The 16,176-nt window shown below is 42.5% G+C and overlaps 1 protein-coding gene across 4 annotated transcripts in view; it reads left to right on the forward strand.

Moving 5' to 3' along the window:
- Window positions 1-16,176, forward strand: part of ARID1B (AT-rich interaction domain 1B) — a 399,594-nt gene that overhangs the window by 43,074 nt on the left and 340,344 nt on the right. For all 4 annotated transcript variants that reach the window (XM_054570149.1, XM_054570150.1, XM_054570152.1 and 1 more), the window contains exon 2: window positions 7,800-7,994. In XM_054570149.1, coding sequence (XP_054426124.1) covers window positions 7,800-7,994 — 195 coding nt within the window. The remainder of the gene's footprint in view (window positions 1-7,799; window positions 7,995-16,176) is intronic.

A 16,176-nucleotide genomic window follows, 5' to 3' on the forward strand; every position in this document is an offset into this window, starting at 1 on the left:
TCCGCGCCAGTGGTGCTAGGGGTTCACCTGAGGCCCTGTGCTCTCCCCGGACCTCTTCGATATTTTTATCAGCGATGTGGATGAATACATGAATGAAAAGGCACGCTGATTTAATTGGTGGCTGATGTCAAGAGAGGAAATGCAGTTAATAAGTTAGATGTCAGGCTAGAATGGTGACCAGAAATAAGCAAAATGAGAGCAGGCAGAGCGGTACCCTTCTGCCGCTTGAGTCAGCTCACCGCCTCTGTGGCAGGCGGTGGGGAGTGGGCTTTAACCCCAGCTGACAGGCCGGGTCAGGAGTGGGACGGGGCTGCCGAATGAGCTCGGGGCCCTGGGGCTGCGTCAGCTCCCACGCGGGAGCTGGAGAAAAGGTGGGAGCTGGAGGAAAGGAAGCACGCGGCTCCCCATAACACGCTTTGTGTCAAGGGGACTGAGAATTGGCATGCTTTGCTCAGAAAAGGGAGAAGATACAGCTACCTTCAAATATTTGCAAAGAACCCAATGGAAACCAACGGATATAAATTACAAGGGATAGATTTCTGTGACATACAAGGAAGAAATTCATAACAGTCACAGCATAGACTCTTTTATGGGATTCATACACACATGATGTGTGGACCCAGGGGGAGGGGAGGGTATTTTCAGTTCTGAGATGCTGTGCTTCATTGTTGAATCCTTTATCAGGGTGTCTTTAAGGATTGCGATCAAATGAAAATGTATTAAAGTGCTTTCGAAATGCATGGCAGGTGGTCAGTATTGGATAAGGCAGGTCAGCAGGGTTTTTGGGTGGCTTTGTGGAGGCTACTCCTTGGACCTCTGACACTGTATGATGAATTTGGGATGGATATACATCATGAATCCATTTTTAGAGTATCCCTAAGAGTTAAGAACACAACTTTTTATTGGTATTTTATGGTGATTACTTTATACTTGGGCAACATGTTAATATTTTATGGATAATCTTAGTTCTGAAAAATAAAAAATCTAGTGATATTTTAGAATCAGGGTAAAATTTAAAGTATAAATAGGAAAAAATGTTGTTTGTTCTACTCCTGTTTAATGATGATGTGTGTGAAAAACAGGCTTTTTAATTTATACTTGCACATCAAAACATGTTTCTTTCAGATAAAACGGCATAAATAAATTTATATAATCCCATTTTTACTGTCTTCCTTCAAATTTCATTCTGTGGCCCCACCAATATGTATCTTTTTAACTTGCCTTTAGAAAACCAAAGCCCAAACCAAAAATATTGACAGTTCAGGATGAGAGTATTTTGGTCCCTCCCGCCCTCCTTTCCCTGGCGAATGGCACCCTGGGGGAGGCCTCCAATAAGTTGATGGCTCTTAGAGCCAATAAGAAAACAGCCTTTTTGTTTTTTTCTAATCTCTTAGAATTCCACTTCTGGGTCCTTCCTATATCATTGTAGAATGTGGCAAATGTCCTTGTATTGACAAAAGAAGAACTTAGAGTATGTTGAGTTCCAGTGTTTTTGTTTGTTTTAATAAACAGCTACTGTTTTGTCATTAGTACTAGCAGAAAAGAAAACGGTTTTAGATGCTGGGCTGCGTTCTCCCCAACCTCCCTCTCCCTCGTCTGTGCCCGCCGCTGCGGCAGGGGGACGGGGCCTGATCAGGAAACGCGTGTGCAGTCTCAGCTCTGCCCTAGTACCACGCCGGGCGGGGTGGGGCGGGCTGGGCCGGGCTGGGCCGGGCTGGGCCCTTGCATCATCTGGGTTAAGAAAGCTGCTTCGGTCAAGGGAGTCTGTGTTAGTGGCGACAGTGGAAACTGAGAATCTTGTGTTTTCTGGTGTGCAGAGGAGTTTGCACTCTTTCTCAAATGAGGGAAAGGTCTGGTGTGCCCTGCGCTTGTTTTTGGCTTTAACTGATTTTAATGTCACTGGGAGAAGAGCTTGACTACAACGAGAGGCAGTACTACCCTTGACGTTACGTGTGTCTTCTCTGTACATGTATGTACAGAGTGCTGTAGAAATTGGTGAGTGAGTTTTACGTTTTATTTTTGAGAACGTTTACTTTATGGGATCGGTCATCATTCCCGAGTGAATCACCACAGCCATCTAAGTCGTTTGTGCTGTAAGCTAAGGGACATATAAAAAACGCAAAGCACGGACATTGCCACTTTGGTTTGCGTGCAGGTAAGAAGTGGCACACGAAAAGTGGAAAAACAGTACATGAATTAATAACTCTGCAAGGCAGCCCGAAAGTCCAGTAAAGCGGTGTAAGAGAGATTCCGCGCAGGTCCCGTCGGCGGATGGTGTTCCTGGGGCGGGGTGCAAGGAGGGGCCCTGTGGTCTTGAACCAGGACTGAGTGAGCTTGGTGTGAGGCCGAGAGGAGAGGGGAGAAGGGGGGCTAGCAGCTCGCCCGGCCTGCGGTGCTGTGCATGGAGTGCGCGTGCAGGCGCGGAAGAGGCCGAAGGCGGGACAGCTGTGGCCCATCCACCCCCGCCCCGCAGAGCGCCACAGTAGCGTTTGCAGCATGCCTGGGAAAAAACCTGAGGCATTTCAGAGTTATATTTAGCATCACAGAAAAGTAAACATAGATTGCTTCATGATATGACAGCCACTACTTACAGGTCACTATGGCTGGCTCTGATCATTATCAGCCTAGTTTTCACATAGCTGTAATTCATGCACATCACTCGGGCACCTGACATTGTGTTATAGGCGCTTTTCCATGTCTCTGTATATTCTACTCTGCTGATATGTTATGGCTCGTCTGAAACCATTGACTACTTGAGTAGTTTCAGTTTTCTTCTTTGAACAATTAGTAAGTAGCTCAGAGATCCTTTAGAGTGCTTACTAGTTCTGTTTTGACAATGATTGTTAGGTAGGTGTCATTTCTCCCATTTAGTGAGTGAGAAAACTAAGAAACAAGCAGTGTGTACAGGTGCGCCCAGCAGTGGTACGTGGCGGGTAAGGGAGTGGACGCATCCGCAGTGGATCCGCAGCCCATGCTTCCCCCGAGACCCTGCCGTCTCCCCTCAGGGCTAGGACTGTGTAGCTGTGGACGAGTTGGGGTAGATCGCACCCTTGCCCCACTTGAGAGAGAGCATTAGCGTTGGAACAGATACAATTCTTAAATCTTCAAAGCTTGTTGACCAGCTGTCCTTCAGAAAGAGTTTTATCTGCTAGTTCCAATACTCATTTGCTCACATTGGGCAAAACCATTTCATAGATAATGAAATATTACTTCAGAAGTTTTCTTTAATTAGCTCTAAGATAGAACATTTTCCCAAATAATGATTCACAAGGGAAAAGTTTCTTTCTCTGAGCTCTTGCTTAATCCAGATCCTGTATAGGTATGATTGTAGATCAAGACGTTGTGATGGTTCTTCTTTCTGTGGGTTTTTGTACTGCCTTTTCTTTAGTGTGTGGTTTAAAGAATAGGACTGAAACAAGAGTGAAATATTATATGCATGAAGAAACTAACAAACTACCTCCTTAACTTGATATTTAGGAGTAAATACAATTAGATCTCTTTATTATAAAAAGATGTGTAGGCATACTCTGAAAGAGCGGTGATGAAAGAGAAAGTGTGTTATAGTGTCAAGTATAGCCAAAGCATATGCTCAAAGTGATTGTTTTTAGTTGGATTCTCAGGCCAGCCTCTGAAAACCTTTTTAACCTAGAGTGCAGCCTAACTGTGCTACTTAATATATCCAGAATCTATATTCCAAACCACATTTAAAAAATCTACATTGTACTCCTCCCTATTTGTAGTCCTAGGGATGTGAGACCTTCAGAGGCTTTTGGAGGGTAGAGGCGGCTGTGGCAGCTCCCTGGGGGGCGCGGGGTGGGGTGGAGATCCAGGAAAGGGTGTGTGTGTGTGTGTGTGTGTGTGAGCGCGCGAGAGAGAGAGGGAGAGAGGTACGACCTATAACTCATACATACATGTGCCTGTGTGAGAGATGTGTAACGTATAACTCATATGGATGTGTGTATGATGTATAACCTATAGTAATGTAAAGGGGCCTTTGAAAATGGGTGGTTCATACTGAGGCCTTCAGAACACTTGTTTTATGTAATTGAAGCTCAAAATGCAGCAGTTGTGAAATGAGATCTAGAAAGGAAAAACATGTTTGGAATAATACATTGAGAGAAGTATATTTGAGGACTATTCTTAATGTGGATGATGTCTCTGATACAGTGTAAATTGTGTGTGAGAAATGAAAATGGAGACACTCTGGAATATACCAACAGATGATAGAAATAGAAAAATTTTTTTTGGGGGGGGTTAGATGTGACTATGAGAAGCAGGTTGGCTTATATGCTTTTGGAAAAGTCTTAGATTTGATTTGGTCTTTGGTTTCTTTCAGGAGATAATTGCAAAAAGCAGGGGCTGAGATCCTGCAGTTATATGTATTTTATGTTTAAAAATAGCAAGAGTACACAGGGAATGGATTTGGATTGTGGGTGAATATTTAATAATGGGCAAAAGGAGAGATGGTTAAAATTCAATAATTTGCACTGTGTAAGTATCTGTTTTCATTTCTGAAGTTTCAGTGAAAGGTGTTTGATGCATTTGGAGGGGTACAGATAATCTGTGTTTTTCATGCTTTCGATTTTGAGACATCTCAGAGTTAAGCTAACATTTTTTGACATGGGTGCAAATTAAACTGAATTTTAAGTAGGACTGTGAGAATTTATGGCAGTGATGAAAAAGATACCACAAGACCATTTTAGTCATTGATAAGATGAATTTGTTGTACTGTTATCTAGAGATTTAAAATGTAGACATTCCAGTCATTTTGCCATTTTAAATTTCTGCTTTAATTAACACAGTGTTGGTCTTGCAATACGTAAAGCGGAATAAGCAGAGCTGCCCTGGGCCCTGGCTAATCCGGACTGAATGTGAAGATAGGGATGCCCCAGGGCCCTGTACTGAAAATTTAGCCTGAAATCAGTTTTACTCAACCCCTCAGTAGGCCATTCATTTATTCTGTGGATTTTGAAATCACCAGCTCAGCCTTGATTTTCACACTTTCATAGAAAATTTTATTACATTTTGCAACAAAGTGTGCAAAATAATTGTATTTTGCTTTTTTTAGGCATAAATTCTAATTTAAATCATTCTGGGAAAATGTAATTTCTAGCTCTCTATTTTAGTTTTATTACAATATATTAACATATGTTTGCATGTTGATACGTGAAGTCAGCACATGTGTAACATCAGTATGTTGCTTGAGTACATGGTTTTTGTTTTTGTTTTTGTTTTGACGGGTGAAAGTAACACGTGGAAATTCCATGGAATTGTGAATTTTGAGCAGAACTATTTGGTGTGTATGTATCTTAATTCGGGTAGACCAGGTCCTTGCAAACTCCCACGGACTCCCAGGGCCTGAGCTCATTGCGCCGTCTGAGGAGGTTTTGTTAAGTAAAACCCACCACAGACCCATTGAGATGCTCCGTTCCGAGGGCCTTGTGTGTCCAGTCAGGAGGTCCCCTGCACGGCACTGTAATCTTCATTTGGCCCCTCTCCTTCAATGAGTTGTTCCCTTCTCCGGGACAGCCGCTGGCACTTGCTCATTTTTATGCCCCACTTCCTGGCACAGGGCGCATGGTAGATATTCAGTTAATGTGGGGTGGGTGGATTAATCAGGCCGTTAGAATGCGCACGAGGGTAACCCCGAGAAGGGAGAAGAGCAGAGACTCATGCAGCTTCTGGTGGGGCGTGGCTGGGAGGCAGGCCCGGCAGCTCTTTGAGCTTCCTCACCATGGCTTTGGGGTCTGCAGCCCTCGCTTGTCTCAGCGTCCGCCCCCCGCCCTGTGAGAAGGCTGCCCCTCTCAAGGGCCGCAGCGGCCCCCCCCACCCCCGCACCCCGCCGTCCTCCAGCCCTGCAGCAGCCCTTAGCCCTCTTCTGGTGCGCACCTGGGCTGCCTGTGGCCGGCCTGCTCTGTTGCTACACGGGGCTTTCTTCTCTGCGGAACACCACGCCTCCGAGAGTGTCTGACTGCCTTTTCTGACTGTTCTTCTGGTCTCTTGGTGGACTGACTTTTTTTCCTTCTTCCTGAAATGGCGATAAGGTTTTAGAACTCTGTCCTCCACCCATTGTTCTCTTTTCATATATTCTTGGATAATTTTTTAAAAAGTTTTTACATGTTTCCTGTTCATTAATACACCCACTGTTTATTAAACATTTACTATGCGCCAAGTGCACTGTTTGACCTGTGTTCCGGAGACATAACAGTAAAACAAGAGGTCGCTGCCCTCCAGGAGTGCATGTCCTCTGTGTCCTGCCTTCCTGGTTGTCGTTCCAGGCCGCACCTGGCCACCCCGATGGAAATCACTGCGTCTCTTCCTTCTGGATGTTTTCACCTGGATTTCCTATAGGAACCTCAAATTTCATGTGTAGAATACTGAAGGCTCCCACTTCCCAGGAGAGGGCTGGTCAGCTTCTACCCCTGCGAACTCTGTCTCAGATGGCGTCTCATCATCTGTTAAGCCGCCCTTCACTCCACTCTTTATCACTCAGCCTCCAAGCTGTGCTGCATTTCCACCCTATAACTTGAGGCTGGGCTTGCTTGGTCCAACGCTGCTACCAGTTCAGGACCTCGGCTCACCTGCCTTCTGTGGCTGCCTGAGAGATCAGCCTCCTGAGATGCAGACCTGACTGCCACTCTCTCTTTAGCCCCCAGGAACTATCTGAAGTCTTTAAAATGACATGCAAGGCTCACCCTTACAAGCCCTGGCTTCTGCCAGCTTCGGCTGCTTCCCTGTAAATTCCTGCTTCCTTTGGATCTCAACTGCTTGTGTTTCCTCACACACACCGGGCAGCTCGTCTCTCCAAGCCTGTGCCTGTTTATGCTCTTTCTTCTGCTTTGTGGTATGCTACTCCCTGTCCCTCCCAACCCTGAACCCTGTTTCTTCCTATGCATCCTGCGAACCCTCAGTCCTTCCTGAGAGCTTCCATGAACATGGTGTGAACACGGAGTCTGGCACGCAGTAGGGAGAGAGATATGGCTTTGGAAGGAAGGGCCTACCGGCCTGTTGGGTAAATACTGCACTGCCCCACCCCTGCTTTGCTCCTTTCGAGCACCTGGGGCGTGACAGCCCAGGAGGAGGCTCCAGTTCTGACTCTCCCGAACGGCCTTGGCCCTGAGGCCCGCAGCTGACTCACTAACCCAAAAATAAAACGTAAAGTCTAGTTTTGAACTGGTTACTTGGTAAGTTGCTTACTTACATAGGAAAGGTGGTTTGTGACTCATAGTCTTGGTGCTTATTCATTCATGGGCACTAGTGATCTTTGAAAATTTTCACCCCAGCCCTTCTGTATTATTTAAAATCTGTCCTTTCACTTTCTAATGAGCACTCAGGTGCATTAATGTTTGATAAGGACTTGCAGACTCAGGTCTAAAATAAAGTAGTTCTAAGAATACTTTGCAGTCAGAAAGTGTTCCTAACCACTCAGCATACTTTGCCTGTATTACTAGTAAGCTGAAGGAGCGGCGTGAGAGTCACTGTCCTGCTCATTTCTGTATGTGCACTAGAACTTTAGACGCAAATGTTTCCTCTCCGCTTAGGATGAGGAATCTTTCCTTGTGTTCTTTACACGGGACCCCTCTTCATTGTTAAAACCTTCCTAAAAGTAAAAAAATAAAATGTCTTGCATTCATCTAGGTATTTTTCTTAATGTTTTTCTGGGTTTTTGTCAGCTCTTTGTTTTTAATATTTTCATAAGGATCGTTGTGTTTGTAATATATATGTCAGCATAACAAACTTTCTGCCTTTGTAAGAAAGGCTGACTTAATAAGCCTGCTTCTTCATTTGTTCCTTCACAGGGCAGCCCGATGGACCCCATGGTGATGAAGAGGCCCCAGTTGTATGGGATGGGCAGTAACCCTCATTCCCAGCCTCAGCAGAGCAGCCCTTACCCTGGAGGTTCCTACGGCCCCCCAGGCCCGCAGCGGTACCCCATGGGCATCCAGGGTCGGACCCCCGGGGCCATGGGAGGAATGCAGTACCCGCAGCAGCAGGTTTGTGCCACTCGTTACTCCCCTCCACCCGCTCCTTTCCCTGGTGATAGTCCTGTCTTGTCTTTCTCTGTCCACCTGAGATTGGTATTGAGAGAGTTAGGGGGCATTTCACTGATTTTCTGCATTGAAAAAAATTTTCATAGTTTTTTCAAATAATCACAGGTATATATTTTTCCCTTTCTTTTAAAGAAGGAAAGGTAATCTTCTTAGAACAAAGTGAACAAAAAGCCTGTTTGGTAGAAGGCCAGCATTACCAGCCGTATGTGAAACATGTACCCTGTCATCGTTTTGCAGCAAATTATATAGGTCTTAGCCCCAAAGTGAACTTGGTTTTTAACCATTTCTGGTGTCAGACTGTGTCAGATTTTGAGCTGTGAATAGACTTCCTAAGGCAAAGTTTTAAGTTATTTCAAGGTCTTTCTCATGAAGATAGCATCAACTGAGAAACTGTTTTTTCGTTTCCTAAAAAGTTATTTGCTTTTATTTCTTAACATACTACTTCTCCTATACCTTTTTTAAAAAAGATTTTATTTATTTATTTTTAGAGGGGAGGGAGGGAGAAAGAAAGGGAAACATCGATATGAGAGAGAAACATTGATCTGTTGGGTTTCGTGCTGTTGCCTCTCGTCTGCGCAGGGGACCTAACTCACAGCCCAGGCGCGTGCCCTGACCGGGATCAAACCCAGGCGACCTTTCGCTCTGTGGCACAGAGCTCAACCCACTGAGCCACCACCGGTCAGGGTTCTCCTGCAGCTTTTGAAAAAAAATCTCTGTATTTCATAGAAGAGGATTTGCTGTGTATCTGTTTTCTTAGATTTTCATGGGTTTTCTGTTTTTAATTAAAACAGACAAAGATGTTTTAAGATCCAGTATTTTTCTCTAGAATCAAATAGTTGGAGTGACCTTAAATGACCACCTACCTTCTAACAGTAGTAAACCTGCAGTCTCTTGGATGCATGAAATTTGGAAAGAGTGCATTAGATTCTGACTTGTCAGGGTATTTCATTACTAGGAACACCAGAATGGCCTATTGATAAACGCCCTCCTGTGCCTTTCACCCTGGGTGCGTGGGCCCGCGCTCTGGGCAGCCGGCTGCCTCCACAAAGGGGTTGCCCTGGTGTTGCCGTGCCCCACCCCACAGGGTTTCCTGGCACTTCTCTCGGGAAGTTCTTCCTCATGCTTGACCAGAAATCCTTTGTGGAAATAAAAACATTGTCTGGCACTTTTGTTCCCTCTCAAGTAGATCAGAGAGTGGTAATTCATACATGCAGCGTAACTGTGTTCTGAAAGTTCACAGATAAGTTGCATCTGAGCCTTTTCTTTTGTTGTCCTTCCTCTTTCCCTTTGCTTCTCCATTGGCGATATTTTTATTTTCAGCAGTTGTAGGGAAAGATAGAATTAGGTCGGCTTTGGCGTCCTTGCTCTTGGTTCTTTCCACGGCCACCATAGCATCAGAAGTTCTCGCCCTGTTCATGAAAGATTGGCCACAGAGAAGTCTAGCAGTCAGTTGCAAACTTAGTTGTACTCTTAATTTTTTCCAACATTACTCCTTTCTTCCAGCAGTATTTTACTATCTAGAGTAAAAATCTTTAATTGAGACTGTTAATTGTGAGAGGGAGATAACTTGTAAAGGATTTGAAAAGTAAGAGGAGAGTTGTGATTTTCCTCTCCCTCTTCCTTTTTTTCTTTAAAGCTAATTTGGCTTTAGTTGAGGAAAAGAAGGCGCAGACAGCTCGCTGGTGACGCCATCTCTCTGTCCGATAGCTGATTTCATTTGGGAAGAGAGGAGAGGCAGAAAGGTGGTAAGAAATAGCAGGCCCTGTGGAGGGGACCAGAGGCGAGGGGCTTCTTATTGCCTCACTGTCCTCTGCACTGTGTTTTGCTGATGAGAAACTGGAAAGTCATTTCAAACGGTGCCTTCCTGGTATGCTGCTGGATGCTCCCTTGTCATTTTCTCTGAATGAATTTAAGTCGTCTTCAGAGTTTTTGACATTGGTTTAGTTTGCAGTCCCAAGGTGGGACTCTAACAGTTGGAGAAGGTATGAGAAGGATGATGATCTAGGAATTTTTTCATTATTTTCTCCCCAAGATGTGTAAGGCTAAAAGTAGAGAACATATTACAGTAGCCTCAGTGTTCTTGGCTTTGTGGTTTTATTTTATCTCTGCGGCTTTTAAGTACTTGTGAAATCCAGTAACTGTTGCATTTATTTGAAGGGGCACATTGATGAAGATTACCTACGAAGCATTTCAGTAAAGTAAAAAAATTTTTTCTTCCTTTTCTAACTGTATTTTTCCTCTTACCATTTATCCGCCGTATGACCTCTTCCACGCCCCCCATTCTCCCCCCTCGCACGCCCCCTGCCCCCGCAAGTCGCCACGCTGTTGTCTGCATCCAGGAGTCCTTTTTCTTTTTTTATCAGCAATTTTTTAATTAAAGTTTTAGGTTAGGTATTTTACTGCCAGCCAAAAGAAGCCTGATTCTATACACACGTCTTTCTGATAACGAAAGGGAGATGCTGTGCTTGGTGAGGAACGGAGGCCCTGGCTGTGAAATGTCCCACGTGCTTATTGAGGTCATCATAATTGACGGTTCTAAAAAAAAGTCTTTACTGCTTTTCACCTGTTCGTTAGTTATAATACAGCCTTGAATACGCTGTTTTGTTTTGAAATCTGAAAGGTGAAACCTAATTGTGAATGCATTTTTGAATGTGACATTTTAAAGGGAACATGCGGTTTTTATCATAGTAAGCTCATGTGATCAGTTAGGGGTTGGCTTTGAAATAGAAAAGAAGTGAAGGTTTTGGTAAAGGTCATTAGAATATTTATTTTGTTAGCTTTGATTTGTGCTCGTTGGTGAGGAATTTTCGCTGAGTTGCGTTGTGTGTGACTTTTGGGTAATTATAAACTTGCCCACAAAGTCCTGGCTCAGTGATTGGCTGCTGGACGATTCATCTCCTAGCATTGGTGCGATTGTCTGAGCCCTGCTGTAGTCATGGTTGCTAATGTTCTTCAGGGAAAAAGTTGAAAGATGATGATGACATGGAGCTTTTACCGAGTGGACATCAGCACCTAGGCATGACTTTGCTTTGGACAGCCTCCAAAGCTTTCTGTGCTTGGTTTGTGAACCTCTAATGAGCTGAATCCAGTTCATTTAATATTGCTCATATATTTCTGCAAAGGATTAAAATGTAGGAATTCAAGTTTGTAAATTGAGTTGCCCACTTACCAGCTGAGTGGTAAGTTGTCTTTGGCTCAGGGTCGCAGTTTGGTTCCTGGCCGGCATTCCACTCCCGTGACAGGAATTTGAAATGAGCATCTGTCAGACGGAACCGCAGCGCTCGCCGGGCGCCGAGCGGGGGCAGCGTCGCTGCTTGCGTGTTGCCTCCGAGAGGCCGGAGGGGCTGGCCACTCAGTGTTTGATTTTAGTACTAACCTGGCAATTCTTGATTTGTATGGTGATAATTTTATTTTTGAAATACACTCATGACTGGTCTTTGAAGCATGATGTGATAATAGTACATCATTTTGGTATTTATTAACTGGAACTAGATTTGTGGTCTTTCACTTGCTGATTCTCCCACACCATCATGTTTAGCAAATACATGGCTAAACAGATTAGTTTTGCTGTGTGCCTTAAAAAATAGTCTGCTTGGGTTTTTATGGAGTCTAGAGGGGAAATGAATGTTCAGTGCCTCCTGCAGAATGTTCTGCCCCTGGGATCCTGGAATTCTAACCTGGGGGGTGGTTAATAGAAGTTCGCTGGTAGACTTCATCTAATGCAAAACTGCACAAAGGATGTATAATCTTTAAGGGTGCTAAATTCCGACTCTTTGTTGGTTTTTCAATTATTTTAAAAAACAGCAAGATATCCTTTCCTAGATCAGAGAAACAAAACAAATGTTTTGTTTCTTTTTTTCTAGTCCTTGGTGATCGTAAATGTATACATAGGCCTATGTGGCTTGCCTTAAAGAGAGATTTTTCATATAAATGAAATAGCACCCAGGAGAGATAGGCTACATAAACAAAGGTACATTTATTTGTGTCGAGCAGATTATATAGTGTGAGATTTTTCTTGAGGTATCAGGGTTATTGGGTCGATATTTTAACCATCCTTACCTTGTTGCAGATGTTTGTATCATCTGATGCCTGCTGGCATAAAACCAGGGCAAGGGAAAGAGGGCAGAGCGAGAGATATAAGTTCATGAGTGCTTTTATAATGTGCAAAGAGGACTTTTTTAGTTTTTGAAAACACATCGGTATTGTGAAGAAGTTCACAACAAGAAGAACACGGAATATAATTGTTGTTTTGAAAGATAGTGTGGTAAAATTAAATATAAATTATTTTTGTTAAGGTAATATCTGCACTTAAGACTTAAATCTAAATAAAATTAAAAAACGAGTTTCTTTGAAAAAATTTTAAGAATCAATAGGTATTTTAATTTGCCTTTAACTTAATGTCTATTTTGCTGTATTTTGTGTAAAATATTTATTTCAGAACATAAGAATTTTATTTGGTGCCATCTTAACAGCCAGAACACTTCTTTTAATGCAAATGTTTATTTTGGCAGCAGCTGTTTCTAAAAGGAGACAATCATTACAATTGTTTGGCTAAAAGTTTTTTTTCAGGGAGGGAGGTGTAGTCATTGAGGCAAGTTTTAGGATTCCTGCCTTAAAACTATGTTTTGGTCCAGTTTGAACAATGTCTCTGAAAAGTAAGGGTGAATGGGGGAGGGAGGACCGCAGAGTGTTAGGGTGTGACATGAAATGTTTGTCTAGACTTGGTCTCTGAGTCCCAAATGGGAATCTAATAGTCAGGACCTAATTTTCGTTTTCTCTGAAAGGAGCTTAGACGGCCTGTGTTTAAGGAGCATGATTGGGCATGATAGGATGAGAAAGGAAAGCTTGACAGCATAATGGAAAGGAATGGGCGCCTGGTGTCTGTTTTACACTCAGACTTCATTTTTTGATGGCTTGTATTCACTTAAAGATGCCCACCTGTGCCTGCGTGCGCGCGCTCGCACACATGAATGTGAAGCAGAACCTCTGTGTGACAGTTGGTATTGAAGTGTGAAATATATGAAAGTGTATCTGTATTTGTATACATAACACATTAAACATGTATTTTACTTGTGTATAGATATACATACACGTAACATGCATAAAATGAAGGTGAGCATTTAAAATAGTGGATGCTTTTAGGTTTTGTTCACTGTTAATTTACAGTATTTTTATACATGTATGTTCTCTACTAAGAGGCTAGCACCAAGCTGCTTTGCTTGTACACCTGAAATGTTTGGAGTCCTTTCAGCGGATGCAGAGTTGTATAAATAATGGCCTTTTGTTGGCTACATTTTGTCTTGATTTCCTCAGTTGTTCTTCATCAGTGAACATGAAGGTATTTATGGTTTACCAACAAAATACATTCACACCTCACATTTCAGCTTCCAAGTAGATAGCAGATGCTACTGTCTTTGATGCCAAAGTTCCCTGTAGATGGAGTTTAGTAGCAAGAAAGTATTTTTGAAAAGATTTGTAGATATGGTAATTTTTGCTTTCGCCTTAAAATTTAAATTTCTGGAATACTTAACCACTTGTTAAGTTGGATTTAAACATTTTGAAGCATTCAAGGTGACATTCTTAGTAGAGTTGTATTAAAAGAGATCACATTTCATGTAAAATATAAAGCTTAAAATCTTTACCCTTTTTCCTAATATTAACCCTTTTTTAAAAAAAATGAGAACATGTGAGATAATTTTTAGTTTGGAGTACTTTTATATTAGGAAGTTTATTTTTTTTATATATTTATCTGAACATTTACATTGTTCTAGATTTTCTAATTATATTCAGGGTACAGTGCCTATTCTCTGCTGGTAGCTTATACTGTGTTTTTCATTTACATGTAAGTTCTATGTATTTTACATATATAGATTTTCAATCTAAAATATCTGTTAACCTTTTCTGTTAGTTTTATTTTTGAGATGGCAATCTCAAGTATGTTTTAGGTAGCATTAGAATTACTTGAGTGTGTTTTTTTAAAATTTTTTAAAAAAGGTTTTTATTTATTTTCAGAGAAAGGGGAAGGGAGAGAGGGAGAGAAACATCAATCACTCGCGTCTCACACGCCCCCAGCTGGGGGCCTGGCCTGCAACCCAGGCACGTGCCCTCCCTGGGAATCGAACTGGTGACCTTTCAGTTCGCAGGTCCGTGCTCCACCCACCGAGACACATGAGCCAGGGCTTCTTGAGTATATTTTAAATAAATTTGGTTTATTTGCTTTTCCCAAAGAAATATGAAGTATGGTATTTGTTAAAATTTAAACAATTCAAGTAAAGCTAACAGTTGATATCAGTAAAGTCAACCAACCATATTCCCTCAGTGCTCCTTGAAAAACAAACAAAAATCCCAGAAGATAAATTGAAAGTTCAAGTGACACAAAGTGGCATATCTTAGACCAGTGGCTGTCAAGCTTTGCTGAATGTTAGAGCCTTCTAAGGTGCTTTAAAAACTCCAGCCCATATCATTGGCACCTGAGGGTAAAGGCCCTGCTGTCGCTCTCTGAGCTCCCCAGGTGACTCCCCTGTGCACTTGGGATTAACAGTCGGGCACCAGAGAAAGACCAGTAAGTCGGAACCGAGAGCAGGTTCCTAACCAAATACTGCATTGCGCCCCTGGCAGCTTGTTCTGGGCCCTTCCCAGTGAGCCAGAAACTCACCTTCGTTCTTAAGGGATGAAGTGCCCAGAAGCAGGAGTTGGGACGGTTTAGTCCTTGCTGATTAATACTTAATCTTTGTGCTATGGTGGGAAAGTCTGGACCTCACTGCTTACCTGCCAATTGGAGGAACTGAAGTATAAGATCTCCTAGCTTGGATTTTTTTCCTTTAAAACAATAGTAAGTTAATGTCTTCTCATTTTAGTTTTATACTGTAGAGTCTTGCCATTTCAGATATAGTCTTCTGAAATTCATGGATTGATGCCAGCTACTAACCCAAATTCTTTAAAATTCTTTCTAAAAGGGATAGAGCTGTACCTTCTTCAGAGATTAGCAAGTTGTTGCAATTAGTGCAATAAATTCTTTTCTAACTTTTAATTTTATTTTAGAGTGAAAGTTTTCTCTGAATTCCTGCTGTATAATAGATATGTAGAATGTAGTTTGTCCTTTTTAAGATGTAGAAAACCTTCAGATTGAGATGCTGACTCTTCCTGGTGTTACAAAAGGAAGCAAAGAGAGATCCAGTAATTAGTTACTCGTTTTACACATTATTACTTTATAAGTAGTTGGAAAATAAGCATATATGCACAATATGCACAATATTGGGATCAGCTGTGGACAATGAGTTCCGAATATAAGTAAGTTTTAGGATTTGTATTCTGTGCCATTACTTTCGCTCCTCTTTAGCCCCCATGAAGGGGAGTTGGATGGATTTCTCTCTCTCCCTCTCTCTCTCTTTTTGTATCTTAAGACAAGTTTTTGGTTTTTTTTTTAAGGGTAAAGGTAGCTTTTTTCTTTTATGTTAGTAGATGCAATTTAAATTCTTTATGGTAAAAAGTTCTTCATGGCAGTTGGATTATTTTTATATGCAACACCTTTATTAAGGTCATTTGTCCTTATAATTTTGAGAAGCAACTTTAAATGTTAAATCAGTAGTTGTGAATGAAATTAGAAAAACTCTTCAGCAGAGAGGGAGAGGAGAAGGACAACAGGTGGACCACGAGGGGAAGGAGGGAGGGAGCAGCCTCACTTCTCTCAGGGCTGCGTGGATGCCTCACTCGCGTCGGGGGCGTTGGGGGCTCGCTCAGTTCAGGTTTCTTTGGCTTCACGTGGAGCCACCCCCCCACCCCCGGCAGCCAGCCAGGTGTTCAGAATTCCCTGGGAACCCTGAGGCTGCGACCTGAGTGTGGCCAGTGTGTCCCGTTTGACACGAATATCCCTTGCCTAATAACATAGCTCCGGACCAAAATTTTGTCATTGACTACAACACCAGGAGTTACCAGCTTCCTTTTTTCTAGGGAGACGTTTGCTTAACCTAGGACACAGACTATATTCTAAAGAATTAACCAAATTAAGCCTCCCTTTATAGGCATTGAATTAAGAACATACTTAAAAAAAGACCTGTCAAACCAGTGAACTTTGCTCTTCAGGGTTAGTCAAAAAGATCCATGTCTAGTTCTCTAAATCTTCAAA

The sequence above is a fragment of the Pteronotus mesoamericanus genome, unplaced genomic scaffold (assembly GCF_021234165.1).
Source record: "Pteronotus mesoamericanus isolate MK-2021 breed Mesoamerican mustached bat unplaced genomic scaffold, CSHL_Meso_final contig_20, whole genome shotgun sequence".
NCBI lineage: Eukaryota > Metazoa > Chordata > Mammalia > Chiroptera > Mormoopidae > Pteronotus > Pteronotus mesoamericanus.